The sequence below is a fragment of the Zootoca vivipara genome, chromosome 4 (genome assembly GCF_965207765.1).
Source record: "Zootoca vivipara chromosome 4, rZooViv2.hap1.1, whole genome shotgun sequence".
Lineage (NCBI taxonomy): Eukaryota > Metazoa > Chordata > Lepidosauria > Squamata > Lacertidae > Zootoca > Zootoca vivipara.
In genome coordinates this window covers 39,588,945-39,604,184 of record NC_142587.1, presented here as the reverse complement: position 1 = coordinate 39,604,184, position 15,240 = coordinate 39,588,945, and the positions used below count along the sequence as shown (strand labels likewise).

The window sequence follows — 15,240 nt, the reverse complement described above, 5'->3', positions numbered from 1 at the left end:
TTTTGTAAATGTTCTTTTTTTTTTTTTACACGAGCATTGATCATTAGTTATTAAGACCCAAAATAATGTTTGCATGCTTTCTTTAATTATATTCCTGCAGAACGTTGTGAAACTGATGCGGGGACTTCTGCAATGTATGATGAGACAGGTAATGATAAACAGGATGGCTTGCGTTCTGTTATTTTCAGTGGCATGACCAGATTTAATGATATCAATGCAATTTTAGGTGTGACGATTGGGACTCACTGAGGAAGGCAGGTTCAAACAAAGTAGTACTTTCGCTGTACCGAAAGTAGTACCTAGCTGCTCCTCTGAAACCATTTCCACTCGTGGGAAGGAAAATGCATTTTGGACTTTGCGAGCTAAAATGAGTCCAACTAAAATGAATTTAAGGTCAGCCTGCCATGGAATGGATATTACATATAAAACTATTTTAAGTGCATGTTCTGTTTATACAGCATGCCTCTCTAGTATAAATGAAATAATCCTCCTTCTTGGAATTGCAGTACAGTGGTACCTCGCAAGACGAAATTAATTCGTTCCGCGAGTTGCTTCATATAGCGAAAATTTAGTCTTGTAAAGCACGGTTTACCGTTTATCCAGTCTACCCATTTAATTAATGCATTCCTATTCGTCTTGCGAAGTGTGGCCATAGGAAACTTCGTCTTGCGAGACGCCTCGCGCAACGCAAAACGCTTTCATCTTGCGAGTTTTTCGTTGCACGAGGCATTCGTCTTGCGGGGAACCACTGTACACCAGTGGCCTGAAGGAACAGTGGGAGTTATTGTGCCATGCAGATTGCAGGTGTGAGAAGACCCGCTCTCTTCACCAGAGTGCAAATGACTGAAGACATTCAACCACCCACCATGCCTAGGTTCTGGAAAACGTCATCCTCTTCCCACACTGGCTGTTTCTGCAAGAAAATTTTTGCACTTGAGAGCAAATGGTGTGATTAACATTGTGCGTAGTTGGGTGCTTCAAGTGGTTATAAAAAACGCATAATCTTCTTGTTTCCGTCTCACTAGCAATTTCACTATAGGTACACATGTGGACTTACTGTACATGATCAGTGATTGAGAGGTTGTGTTCAATGTTTTTAATGTGACATTTTTATCCTTGGGCTAGAATCCATGCCATTTTAGCCCCAGTGCAGTGTTCTTGGAATACTTTCATATTCTTGTGTGGTTGCTGAGATCTGAAAACACTACCTAATTCTGCCAGGCCCAAATATTGGCTAGGATGATGTCCATTTGGATATTTCCTCCCTTTATAGAAGTCCAGTGTTGTATAATGTTGTGTAAAGAATGCCTGGTTTCTTTTTAGCGGCTCTGTTTACCAGTTAGAAGCTTCTATCCGTGTGTCAGTCTTCCAAACAATCTAAGAGGCAGACCAACTGACTGGCTGTTTATAGTAAATTTCCATAGCTCAATTCAAGGAACTTCATTGGTTTGTTGAAGAGGAAATAATTTGTTAAGAGGGTTTCCCCCCCCTTTTAAATGATACTGTACCAAAATCTAGACTGAGGCAGAGTTATTACTTTGAAAATGTTTATGAGTTAAGAACTACTTTCAGAATATTGCTTGTTTTTCTTAGGTAGATAAGGTTGAGAAGTTCAAGCACACACAGAGTACCAAGGACTGCCTGCATGCCAAATATAATACAGCTACTTGTGCTACAGTAGTTGGAGACAATGAGTGGGGACATCTACAAGTAGATGCAACTTCCCTTTACCTTCTCTTCTTGGCTCAGATGACAGCATCAGGTAAGCTATGTTGGAACTCATTGTTCTTTTCTAACTAAGGACAGTTATAATCAGCAAGTAATATTTCACACACACCCAAAAAATCAGATTTAGTATCAGACTTGCCTTTAATTATTTCAGTACTTAACAATCTGTACTTTAAAAGCTACTTATTGCCAAAGAATTATTTTGCTTTAGTTATGTGTTTAAATCACAGGCACGATGTATGGCAGTTATGGGAGTCTGAGATAATAATAATAATAATAATAATAATAATAATAATAATAATAATAATTTATTTGTACCCCACCCATCCGGCTGGGTTTCCCCAGCCACTCTGGGCAGCTTCCAACAAAGATTAAAATACATTAAAATGTCACACATGAAAAACTTCCCTAAACAGGGCTGCAGATATTTTCTAAATGTCAGGTAGTTGTTCATCTCTTTGACCTCTGATGGGAGGGCATTCCACAGGGTGGGCGCCACTACCGAGAAGGCCCTCTGCCTGGTTCCCTGTAGCTACCAGAAGGCCCTCGCGGTAGACTCATAATCTGGGGAACCGGGTTCGCATCTCCGCTCCTCCACATGCAGCTGCTGGGTGACCTTGGGCTAGTCACACTTCTTTGAAGTCTCTCAGCCCCACTCACTTCACAGAGTGTTTGTTGTGGGGGAGGAGGGGAAAGGAGAATGTTAGCCGCTTTGAGACTCCTTAGGGTAGTGATAAAGTGGGATATCAAATCCAAACTCTTCTTCTTCTTCTTGCCGCTGGACCTCAGTGTCCAGGCAGAACAATGGGGGTGGAAACGCTCCTTCAGGTATACTGGACCGAGGTCGTTTAGGGCTTTAAAGGTCAGCACCAACACTTTGAATTGTGCTTGGAAACATACTGGGAACCAATGTAGGTCTTTCAGGACTGGTGTTATATGGTCTCGGTGGCCGCTCCCAGTCACCAGTCTAGCTGCCGCATTCTGGATTAGATGTAGTTTCCGGGTCACCTTCAAAGGTAGCCCCACATAGAATGGAATAAGGTTATCACTGGAAAAGCCCATCTCCATTTAAGAACTGAGCATGCATTTTATTTTGGACAATATCTTTCACAGAATTAAAAGCTACTTTAAACATTGTCTTGTGCAGTTTGTTACACCTATCATTTTTTAGGCCTTTGTTCCATGTGGTGAAGCGAATGGGTCCTCAACTAGCAGTTGTCTATGGTGTAACACACAATTTACATGCAGAAGGTTTTCTCAGTGCTCTACCAAGTGCATATGAACCCCCAAATGGAACTATTGACTGGAGTTAAGGTAATATGTATCCCTAATGGTGACTCTTTCTTATTTAGGATTGCGTATTATATTTACCCTTGATGAAGTTGCCTTTGTACAGAATCTTGTGTTTTACATAGAGGCTGCCTACAAAGTTGCTGTAAGTATGCTCAAGGTCATTTTGTTTATTTATTTCAAATAAAATTGATTAAAGTATTGGAACAAACCAGGATCTTAAGCCAACTTTCAACCATTGTTTAAGGTCCTGACTTGTAACCATAGTTTCCTGGTTTGGCTATAACAGGAAACTATGATTAAGTAATCCAGCAAGTATTAAATTGTGGTGTGCCAAGAATGAAGGATGGAAGAAGGGGGTAGAATGAGGAAGGAGTATGCAGGCACAAGCCTTGTGCATATGTCAGCTTAATAACGTGTGAACCAAACCTACTGAGTAGTACTGCTGTAGTTCTTCTCTCTTGGTCACAATAGTGTATGCACAGTCCACATCTACATACATGTATCTCTGGATCTGAGAAGTTGCTTTTTAATTCTGCTTTCCTCTTTCTTTTGTTTAAGGATTATGGCATGTGGGAACGTGGTGATAAGACGAATCAGGGCATCCCTGAACTGAATGCAAGCTCTGTAGGAATGGCCAAGGTGAGATGGTTGTTGCTTTTGTTTTTGTTTTTTACTGTAAACTAACAATGGTACACTATAATGAGAAATGCAATACTTCGATTCATTGATTTTTGTGAAACTTACTTCCAGTTCAGTGTTGCAATCCAGGACTATTGCAATAAATACAGTAGAAGGTTTGCTATTGATTTCCGATGGGTCTTGATTGTACTTTTCCCAACAGTAAATAGCCACTATGCTGTTGCTCAATGGATAGAATATTTTGAATTTGAACTAAGAGATGATAGTTCACACTCCTGATTTAAACACACACACACAGTGAATTTGAACTAAGAGATGGTAGTTCACACTCCTGATTTAAACACACACACACAGCCGGTGGGATGGTTAGATTCGAACCGCCGACCTTCTGATCGGCAAGCCCAATAGTCTCAGTGGTTTAGACCACAGCACCACCTGCGTCCTTTACCTTTAGTGGTTAGAGTGTTGGTCTAGGACTCTAGAACCTGGGAGACCAGGCTTCAAGTCCCCTCTCAGCCATGAAGCTCACTGTATGACCTTCGGCCAGTCACTGCCTTTCAGCCCAACCAACCTCACGTGGTTCTTATGGGAATAATCATGTCTGCTACTTTGAGCTCCTTAGAGAAAAGTTGAACTATAGATTCAAACAGTAAATAGTGCCACAATAGTGACGATTTTCTGTGTGATATTCTGCTATATGTACTGAGCGCCTTCAATTCAGCGTAGCTGCTGTGGCAAGCTTCCATAATGTGGGAGTGATTTTCAGCCTACACCACCCAAGTAAAGTTAAAAGCAGGCTTAATTCAGTGAGCTTGAGAAAATATGCAGTACTTTGAAGCCATTCTTAACTGTTTCTTCTTCCAAGTGGATTTGGTTGGAGGGGGCTATTAAAGTCCAGTGTCAATCTGCAATAGGGAAATATTGCAATTTCTCTTAAGGGATTCTTATGAGGAAAAGTAAGATAAAGATTTTTGTGCCATTTGGCTATATGTACATACATACATGTGTGTGTTTGTGGGATTTTTTAAATAGTTTTTTCAGTTGCCATCTCATTCATTACCAATAATACTTGCAAAGTTACTGAGCACGCACATATGTTTCCGAAGGCTGCACTGGAAGCAATTGATGAATTGGACCTTTTTGGAGCTGGAGGGGGACACAAGTCAGTTATTCATGTGCTTCCAGATGAAGTTGAGCATTGTCAGGTAAATCCAGTTCTCCTTTCCATCTCAAAGAAAGTACAGCAAAGCACCCACCCACTTATAAGCTCTGGCTAGCCCCCTTCCCCTAGAAATAGAAGCCAAATTATGGCTGCACCACCAAATTCAACTTGGTACTATTTTCAGCTATGGAAGCTGAAGATCTGGGAATAGCAGCATTTCATAACTGATGGGAAATTCCTATTAGTTCTCACAATTTTTTCATGATAGCAGTCTAATTCCATTGCCAGATGGGCCAGCCATTGCTGTATCCTACCAACGCAGCAAATTCTCCTCCTCTGTGAATTAGTTTATTAGAAAATAGTTTGTAACTCTTTCTTTCAAAAGTGACCAGGGTGCTCTTTGTACGTCTGATAAAACGCTTTGGCATGAAACTAAATGCTTTTATTTTATCTTTGTCTTGTCTTTCGCTGGTGCTCTGTGTATATTCCGCTCAGTCTATTCTGTACTCCATGCTGCCAAGGGCCTCCACCTCGAAAGAGATTGACGCTGGACTTTTGTCCATTATTTCTTACCCAGCTTTTGCTGTAGAGGATATGAATGTTGTGAATGCAACGAAAAACGAAATTATCACCAAGCTGCAAGTAAGAGTTTCATTTTGGCTCCTCAACAAATCTTCCATTCATTTATCTATAGATGATAAGCTTGGCCGTATTTGTTATTAACAGAAGAAGAAAGCATTTTCTGTTTGATTAAGAACAAAAGATGCTTATATAAAATAAAACAATGCTTTTATACTGCAACTAATTTGTTTTTTTACAGGGACGGTATGGCTGCTGCCGTTTTATTCGAGATGGCTACAAAACACCAAGAGAAGTACTGTTTCTGAAACTGTCACTCATTTTTATTTGCATGCCACTTTACCATGCTGAACGTCCAATATCAGCATTGTTTTAAAAAAACCTCATTCGGACTGGAATGTGCAAGGAGATAAGCTTAACCTTTTCCATCCCTGCTGTGGTCCCAAGGAAAATTGTTTCACCTTCCTATTCACACACACAGCAAGGGTGATGTTAGCTCTGGAAGTTATGCTTCCATTGGCATCAGTGAGAGCTTTCCACTCGTGGTTAGCTTCAGCTGGGGAAGGATTATCGTCAGAACTGTAGCATGGGGAGAAAGAGTAAACTGGCCACCCTGAGACAGCTGTTCTCATTCTGATTTAATCATTCAATTGATATGACATCTAGATTGGCCCTCAGTGCCAGTCTGGTATATCTGTGCTTCTAAGCTAATTTCAGGTTGTGAAACTGGCACAGTCCTTTAGAAAGCTAAGTGCTGTGTGCAACAAAACGGAACAGAGAGGGGAATGCTTCCGCTAGATGAAACTCCTTGGCAGAATACAAGCAGAATACATTGTGAAATAGCACTGTAATAATAAAGCATGACATGAGCAATTACATTTCTAGGATCCGAATAGATTACACTACGATCCTGCTGAGCTCAAGTTATTTGAGAACATAGAATGCGAGTGGCCTGTATTCTGGACCTATTTCCTAATCGATGGAGTGTTTAATGGAGACAGAATTCAGGTAAGGTACATGATAAGTTGAAACTGTAATAAATATTGTAGGAGGTGTTTATGAATCAGCTAAGCTCCAGTAGTTGGGTAGAAGAGGATGGGCAATCTGATCATTCCCCCTACCTACAGCTCTTGCACTTACCACGAGGCCTCCTAAACATATCTGTTTAAAGGAATTAATGTCCTTGTGCTGAGGGGAACAAGTAATCTCTGCTTAAGATTTTAGGGAGCTGCCACCAAACTGGACTAAATGATGACCTCGCTCGGTATAATGCAGCTTCATAGGTTCCCTTTCAGCAGGCTTATATCATGGCACAAACTGTGATATCTATGTGGCTAGAAAGGGAGAGAAAGACTAGAATGCTTTCCCTCCCATTTGCTCCAGTTACCAGCATTATAAGCTGTGGGTCTGTGCTGCTCTCCTCACACAGTGCTGCCTTGCCTCCCACCTGCAAGGTCTCCTGCACAGCAGCATTTCACATTAACTCAGAAGCAGTGCCAATGGCACCAGAGATGGGAGCTCTAAACTCAACCCTGTGGCCTTAAAATTGTAGCATCAGGTGCTTCACTCATTGAAGGTGACGAGAGAAGGCCTGGTCTTTGTATGCAAGGGATGTTGGGCTCTGATCTTAGGTTCTTGGGGTTTCTGACATGGACACTTTTCACAAAGAGGATGTTGCCAGGGTTCCCAGCACCGCACAGGTACTCTTCCAATTGTAAAACAAACAAACCAATGAGCTTCAGTTCCTTGGTCCTTGTCTTGTGCTTTGTAGGTTCAAGAGTACAGAGATGCTTTGGAGGGGATACTCATTAGGAAAAAGAACGGGATTCTTCTGATGCCAGAACTATACGCTGTTCCTCCAGATAAGGTAAGACAATGTGGAACATGCCTGGCTTTGTAAATTACAGACCTCTGACACACCATGTGCTTCGCCCAATTACGTATGAATGTCCATTTTCTGTGATATGTTTTAACCGTTGGGATTGTATTCAGCTTTAGATTTTAACAAGTGCTACACCCTCATAAATCCTCGGTATGTGTGATGTGTGAACCTGCTCACGTTCTTTGTTTCATTTGCCAGGTGAATGAAGAGTATGACAACCCTCACACAGTGGACCGTGTCCCAGCTGGAAAGCTTCCTCATCTGTGGGGCCAGTCATTGTACATTCTCAGCGCCCTTCTAGCAGAGGTAACTATGTTTTACACACCTTTGACAATTATGACAGGTTTCTTTGACCTTATCATCCCCTTTTCTAGTTGCGTTAGAGATCAGATTTCTTTCAGCAGTGGCTGGAAATAATTTCCAAACTGGAAAATTATCGGCGCCAACTCTGTCCACCTAGACCTGCCTTCTTCTTAACTTTGGGACTCCAGCTGTTGTTGGATGCAAACTCCCATCAGCCCTAACTGGTGCAGCCAGTTGTGAGGGATGTGTGGTCCAACAACATCTTGGCACCCAAGGCTGGCTGAGACCTCAATGGTTTTGCACCATCATGAAGCTTCCTTCTTCTGTCCAGGAATGCACTCACTTAAATCTTTTATAATTTTCCTCACCTTTGCAGGGATTTCTGGCTACTGGTGAAATCGATCCATTAAACAGAAGGTTTTCAACCGCTTTTAAGCCCGATGTTGTTGTTCAAGGTGGGTGATTATTGTTACACAATTTTTTACTTAACCCTAGCACAAATTAAAGGAAAAATGACATACCTACCACTCCTTCAGGACCCAGGTGGCGCTGTGGGTTAAACCACAGAGTCTAGAGCTTGCTGATCAGAAGGTCGGCGGTTCGAATCCCTGCAACGTGGTGAGCTCCCATTGCTTGGTCCCAGCTCCTGCTCACCTAGCAGTTCGAAAGCACATCAAAGTGCAAGTAGATAAATAGGGACTGCTCCAGCAGGAAGGTAAACGGCGTTTCCGTGCACTGCTCTGGTTTGCCAGAAGCAGGTTTGTCATGCTGGCCACATGACCCGGAAGCTGTCTGCGGACAAACGCCGGCTCCCTCGGCCTATAGAGCGAGATGAGCGCCGCAACCCCAGAGTCGGACACGACTGGACCTGATGGTCAGGGGCCCTTTACCACTCCATCAGGCGGATCTCACACTCGTCAGTGTTCTAATACATAAATAAACGAGCAGTGGCAGCCAGTGAGAAAGTTTGCTAGGAAAAACTACTGGAGGTCACTGCATGGGGGAAATTGCTGTCCTTACTTTTCAGTGCTGGTAACCAGTAGTGGAGATGCTGAGTGTTGCAGCCAGCACTGTGCAAAGCATATGCTGCTGTGTGGATACTTTCTCAGGCTGATGTCGTCAGCCTATGGCTCTGCCAGGGTGCAGTTACCTGTTTTTGTTGGAAGGTCAGCAATTTCACATTTGAGTTCATCAAGAGCTGTCAGGAGGGTACTATCGAGGTGGAGCAATTTCTTGATTTCTTTAATTTGTCAGGAAGCCATCTTTGTTGTGTGGCTTACTTCTTTAGGTTCCCTTCTTCAGAATGTCAGTTCAGACATGGCGATCTGCCCTGCGTCTTTTGCATTGGAAACAGACCTTTGGCTTAATTAAGCAATCTATGGCCTTTTAAACTTGACTGCAAATGAAATGTTTTAAGTGCAATATACAATGTGGCACTAGATGGCAATGGTGAGCCTTATGGAAAATTCAATGTATTTTTAAAAATGCTTTTAAAAAAGCATTTTCAGAACATTTTTTACATGTGTGTAGATTCTCTCTGTGTGTGTGGGGGTATTTTTTTGTTTGTTACTATGGTGTGTATTTTTGTGTGTTTTATATTGTAAACCACCCTGTGGTCCTTGGATGAAGGGCAGTAAAGAATTTAAATAACTAATAAAAATAATAAAACTAAAAGCGGCAGGGAATTCATCTCTGCAATCTCCCTGACACACCTTTTAACTTTCCTGTTGTCTAATGCTCCAACCACTCCCTAACTGGTTCCCTGCTTCTGAAGTAGTCAAACGGTATTATTGTCGTTGCTTCTGTTAGTGATATGCTTCTGAACTTCTTTACTTGCATTTTTGTGTCCAAGTTTATTTCCCCTTTTGTTCTTTTCACTTGGGCAAGTATTCCATTTTCTGAAGGAATCCTTCATTGATTCTGCTTGTTAACTACCATCTACAAGACGGTTTGTTTTCCGTCTATAAGACGCCCCCTTGTATAAGACCCACACCCCCACACACCATTTTGGGGGAATAAATTTTAAGAAAATGAGGGGAGATGGCCCAAAGTTGTTGAGCTTCTCCCCCCATGCAGCGGCGGGCAGGAAACACTCCCTAGATTGTTTCCTGCACGCAGCGGCATCAGGTGAATTTGCGCTCCCTCCAGCCATCTGGTTTGCAGGAGGGCAACCTCCCCCAATGCTGCCGCGCACAGGAAACAATCCAAGGAGTGCTTCCCGTGCGCAGCAGAATCGGGTGGATTTGTGCTCCCACCAAAGAGTTGGCTGGCGGTGCACAGCCCCCCCCCCCGGCAGCTGTGGGCAGGAAACACCCCCCAGATCGCTCCCTGCTCACTGCGGCATCTGGGGAAGCTGCACTTCCACCAACACCGAATGGCTGGCGGCGCGGCGCTTCTGCCCCCCGCCATGCTACTATCCGTGTATTGGACGACCCCAGTTTTTTGACATGATTTTTGAGTCAAAAAACCTCGTCCAATACACAGAAAAATACAGTAAGTTGCTGTTGTCTTAGACTCAATGGTAGCTCTCTTGATCAGTTTGGCATCCATTCTAAGCTGAACTTCTATTATTGTAGTTTCAGATAAACTCCAGTATGTCCAGACATGTCTTTTTCATGTTTCCAAGTCTCAGGAAAGGAAACACCCATGTGGGATAGCCATATGACAACTTTCATCCTTCCTTGATTATCTTAGGCAGTAAGGTGTTAGTACAATGGGGGGGGTGTCGCTTATATCCTCCCTGAAGATTTGTGTATAGTATTTCCAGATGACTTGGTTCTTTTGCTTCAGATATTGAAGTGTTGCTTTTTATTAAAAAAAATTCTCTTGTGCAGTAAATGTCATAGCCGAGACAAATGAAATTAAGAAGCTATTGAGAAACCATGGAATCCATGTTCAGAGCATTGCTGACATTAACCCGACCAGAGTTCAGCCAGCACGGATTTTGAGCAATCTGTATGCCAAGCTTGGTAGGTGACGTAACAAAGGGATTGTGAAACCTTGTCATTTGCTTACCCATCTTTGCTGCTCAATTCCCATGTCATTTTCTGGAATGCAAGTTTAAAACCACATGCTATTCTGAACTGAAATTGTGGGGAAGTATATGTATATGCCCATTTTAATTGTGAAATGTTAGCACAGTTCCGGCGTTCTGTAGGTCACTAAAGCACAGTCTCCACATTCTCTGTGACGCACAATGTGCCCCTTATGCGCTTTGTTGGAAACTCAATTTCATTGCCTCCTGAATTTCCTTTTGTAAGGCACACCCTATGACTTAAAGGGGAGTGGAAGCATGCCACTGGCTTCTCCACCAATGGTGCACTTGCCTTCCTGCCTCCTTTTCCTCCAGCCTCTGTACGTTGAACAAGATTTGAAGAGGGAACTGGTGTGATTTTCTTTTTAAGAAAAATGCTCCTTCATGCAGTTAAGCAATTCCATTATGCAGGCACCTGATGACATAGGGGCCCCCATGAGCACAGCCACTTCTCCCTTCAGACTTTTATTCAGTGTGTGGAAGTCAGGTTGGAGCCAGGAAAATGGGCACAAAGGCTGGCAGTGAGACATATGTGTGGTCCCACCCCTTGCCAATCTCATCAAGCACCTTCCTGTGCACACAGGAAGCTACCCCTGTAGTTCTGAGCCAGGCCTGAACACCAGTGTGCTGGATTATAGCATAGCAATTGCTTTAAAAAAAAAACCCAAACCCCAAAACTTTGCAACAGTAAAGACTTCTATAGTAGTTATGCTTTCATAAGCTTTTCTGTTACCATTTAATGATCAAGCACATACAAAGCAGTTGAGTGTTGGCCAAGAAAATTCCAGCTGTAGAAATTTTAACCATTCTTCTTAAACCTATCTAAATAAAGCCAGAAGAAAATATCAAAACACTTTTTATGTAAAAGGCTTTTGGCCACGAAATAAGTAGAGCACTGCTTTCATTGATCTGACAAGAAATTGTAACAGAATTGGTCAAAAATGTTCTAGTTGGGACTGTGTTGTGTGAGCAAAGTGTTAGAAAACTAATTGGTATTCGAAGAACCAGGGAGAGGCTTGCAAATTTCATATACCTCTTCCCTATGCCTACATATTGGCTTGTGTTACATTAGTTTTATTAGTAACATTACCCTACTTGCTAATTCCACTCAAAAGGGTACTACTGATTTCATGAATTAGGCAATGCATCTCCACGAAATTTCATGCTGAAGCCGTGCACTACTTGCCTTGCAAAAGGACAAGCCCTAAAGCCTTTTGGAATATAAGGAAAATGTTCGTGATTTTTATATTTTGCTTCCGACAGCAAAATGTTTAGGACTAATTTGCATTGTACTGTATATGGTATAAGAGCAGAAGTAACTGTATTCTTTTTGTTCTTCCAGGCCGTAACAAGAGCATGAAGCTGAGTGGAAGACCTTACCGACATATCGGTGTCCTGGGAACATCTAAGCTCTATGTTATAAGAAATCAAATATTTACTTTTACCCCACAGGTGAGCTTGGAAAGATTCCTGTTTCCCAATAGCTGGTGAAACACGTTGCTTATTTACATATCCCTTCTTGACATTATGTAGGCTGAACTGATGGAAACTAGGACCAAATTTGTTCCAGCCATTTACACACTGAAATAAAAAAAATAAAAAAAAGGAATACTGTTAAGCTCATTGGCTTTCCAAAAAGAGAAACCTAGTCTTGCTAATTACACATGTCAGAAGTGAGCACATAGGGATGGGGATCTCCCTGATGTAGCTAGAGAACTTTTCCCCATCATCCCCAGCTAGTATAATCAAGGATGGTGAGAGCTGCAGGTGAAGTCATGGGGTGCCTCATCCCTGGGTTGTGATGAGCGTCCATAGAACTAACGGTAACAAAGCTTTTGCTGAGAAAGAAATCTATAAGCACTTGTCTTCAATTTGTCTTTCCTTCCAGTTTATAGATCAGCATCACTTCTATTTGGCTTTAGACAATCGGATGATTGTGGAGATGCTACGAACAGAGTTGGCTTATCTCACTTCATGTTGGAGGATTACAGGAAGACCAACCCTCACATTCCCAATAACCAATACAATGCTCAGTCAGTAACATGTGACCTTTATCATATGACCTTGCATATTATGGTTGAACCCAGCTTTTTCTGAATGTTCATCCCATTTGCAATAGAAGCTTTTTTCATTGTTCGTTTATTTTACATTCCATACTGGATGAAAAATAAGAGGCAGGGATAGATTCTATCCAACAGAGAAACAAATGACTTTCTGAATATGCAAGACCACTTTTCAGGATAAAATTTTACATTAAACTGGCTTTTAAAAAACAAAACAAAAAATGTGGGGGCAATTTGAAGCTGTGGGGTGTGTATTTAAGTTGCAAAATTAGTAATTTTTTTTTGTTTCACTCTAAAGTGCTTTCCTCTCATCCATGGCCTTAGATTTGATGCTGCAAATAGCAGCAGCCTCTTTGAGCTGGAGTTCCCTAGCAACTGTGTTCCCCACTTATGGAAATAGCTACCGAGACATCTTTGTGTATCCTTACCCTGCTCTTCATAGGGGTACACCAGATTAGAGTGAAGATAAAAATATACAGTTTGTGTAGTGAACAAGTACTCCGTGAGCATAGCACCAAAATGAGAGACCATCTCCTTGATATGTAAGAGGTTCTAGGTTCAACCCTGACATCGCCAGGTGGGTCTGGAAATAAGACGGCTTTCTGAAACCCACTGCTTGTCTGTGTAGAACGATGCCCGGCTAGGTGGTCCACTGGTCTGGTACAAGTCAGCTTCCTATGTTCCCAAACAGATTTAATAAGTGAAGTGGTAGTAAAACAGAATGCCAGTATATGGTGCACACACTGGAACTCAGTAGGACTGAGTTAAAATGCCTATAGTCGAGATTTCTCCCCCTCCCCATCTTAAGAAAGGGAAACTCAAACCAGTCAGCAATACACTTTAGGAGTTGCTAGTTGTTTTTCGTTTTTTCTTTTTGTTATTTTATTTTTTAAAAGTATTCCACATCGGATATGCTAACTTATTTTTTAAAATGAGTTGATAAAGGAACCTATTGCCAAGATGCGTGTTTTGTTTTACTTCTTTTTTAGCCAATGATGGGTCTGACATTGATCCAGCGATTCTTGCCACAGTGAGAAAACTTGGGGATGGGTACTTTGGAGGGGCCAGGTAAGTGCCACAATCCCGTTGACGCCTGAGGATATTCCTCTTTCTCTGGCTTTGTCAAAAACATGTCATCATACTATTGCTTCTCTCTGCCGCTGGTGACTCTGGTTGCCGTTGCGTCAAGGCGGTTTGTCCTTTTAATGACTGATGTTTTAATGTATTTTTAATCTCCTGTTGGAGGCCGCCCAGAGTGGCTGGGGAAACTCAGCCAGATGGGCGAGGTATAAGTAATAAATTATTATTATTATTATTATTAATTATGTTCTCTCTAGTGTTTCATAGGTTTGTCCCCACTAGTCTCTTTTGAGCTGGAGGTTGTCACCGTACTTCCTGAGTCGTTTTTCATTGTAGACTTGTGCATTAATCATGTTTGTTTTGTATGCTGTTCTGAGGGCAGGAAAAGTAGCATGCACAATGCATTAATGGAATTCAATTTTGTATAAATGCACATAAGTTTGCGGCATGGGAGTTACTATAAAAAAACAAAACTTGGCAGGTTGCACATCTACTCAATGGAAGTTGCTCTCAATTAAGCATGTAGAGGCAGACCCTGTATTGCACGCATTCAAAGAACACACCACTGTGCATGCGTGGGCCTTTCTTCAGACCTGGAAGAGGTTGCAATGGGGGAAAGGTGGGCTTATGCGTACTCTACTGACATGCACAATGACCTAGAATGCAAGTCCCGTGCAAATACCTTGGAGTAGCTCTCAAGCAGGGTGTGGTCTTGATGTCCATTCCTGTTGCTTCCCATAGCATCTAGTAATAGCATCTAGTAATCAAAGAAAGAGTGTCTGCCAGTATGGAGACCATTTAGGTTTCATGGTTGTACAGAGCTGTGCTTCCCTCTTCTGCACAGTGCCAACAATAGTAAAAAAACATAGCAAATGCTGATTGTAGTGGGAAAGCTTTTATATCTAGTGCAATAAGCATGCATATGAAATGATGTTCTTTTCTTCTTTGATGTTTGTTCTTCAGGGTGAAGTTGGGCAAGTTTTCAGACTTCCTGACCACTTCATTCTATACAAACCTCAGCTTTCTGGACCCTGATTCTGATGGGAAGCTATTTGATGATGACAATGAAGGTTATCCCAGCCCTGAAAGTGGATATGAACTAGATTATGCAGACTTCTGTAACAAAGGTAATCCTGGTTTTTTGTTTTTTTTAACGTTTCAAATTATACACACGCTTGCCAAAGTGAACACACCTCAAAGCCAATGTCAGAGGGAAATATTTTAAATCAGATCATAAAGGAATCGTTGGCTTTCTGGAGAGGTTGTTTTGCCCATGCTGTTCTTGAAATGTGTATATGGGGGATATCTAACAGCACATTTTAAATGAAATGTACAGATAGGTGAACATGACTATGAGTCATTCATTCTTCATGGTCTCAGACAGAACTCTATCCCAGTTCTGCTGTCTGAAATCCTTTAATTGAAAACACCTAAACATTAGGAAGAACTTCCTGACAGTAAGAGCTGTTTGACAGTG

General features: G+C 41.9%; 1 protein-coding gene across 3 annotated transcripts in view; it reads left to right on the top strand.

Moving 5' to 3' along the window:
* PHKA2 (phosphorylase kinase regulatory subunit alpha 2) overlaps nt 1-15,240 on the top strand; it is a 50,122-nt gene that overhangs the window by 10,801 nt on the left and 24,081 nt on the right. For all 3 annotated transcript variants that reach the window (XM_035116586.3, XM_035116585.2, XM_035116584.2), the window contains exons 4-19: nt 101-148; nt 1,594-1,762; nt 3,081-3,163; nt 3,580-3,660; nt 4,767-4,865; nt 5,318-5,464; nt 5,643-5,696; nt 6,287-6,409; nt 7,173-7,268; nt 7,482-7,589; nt 7,963-8,041; nt 10,421-10,555; nt 11,963-12,072; nt 12,509-12,653; nt 13,673-13,751; nt 14,727-14,890. In XM_035116586.3, coding sequence (XP_034972477.1) covers nt 101-148; nt 1,594-1,762; nt 3,081-3,163; nt 3,580-3,660; nt 4,767-4,865; nt 5,318-5,464; nt 5,643-5,696; nt 6,287-6,409; nt 7,173-7,268; nt 7,482-7,589; nt 7,963-8,041; nt 10,421-10,555; nt 11,963-12,072; nt 12,509-12,653; nt 13,673-13,751; nt 14,727-14,890 — 1,720 coding nt within the window. The remainder of the gene's footprint in view (nt 1-100; nt 149-1,593; nt 1,763-3,080; nt 3,164-3,579; nt 3,661-4,766; nt 4,866-5,317; nt 5,465-5,642; nt 5,697-6,286; nt 6,410-7,172; nt 7,269-7,481; nt 7,590-7,962; nt 8,042-10,420; nt 10,556-11,962; nt 12,073-12,508; nt 12,654-13,672; nt 13,752-14,726; nt 14,891-15,240) is intronic.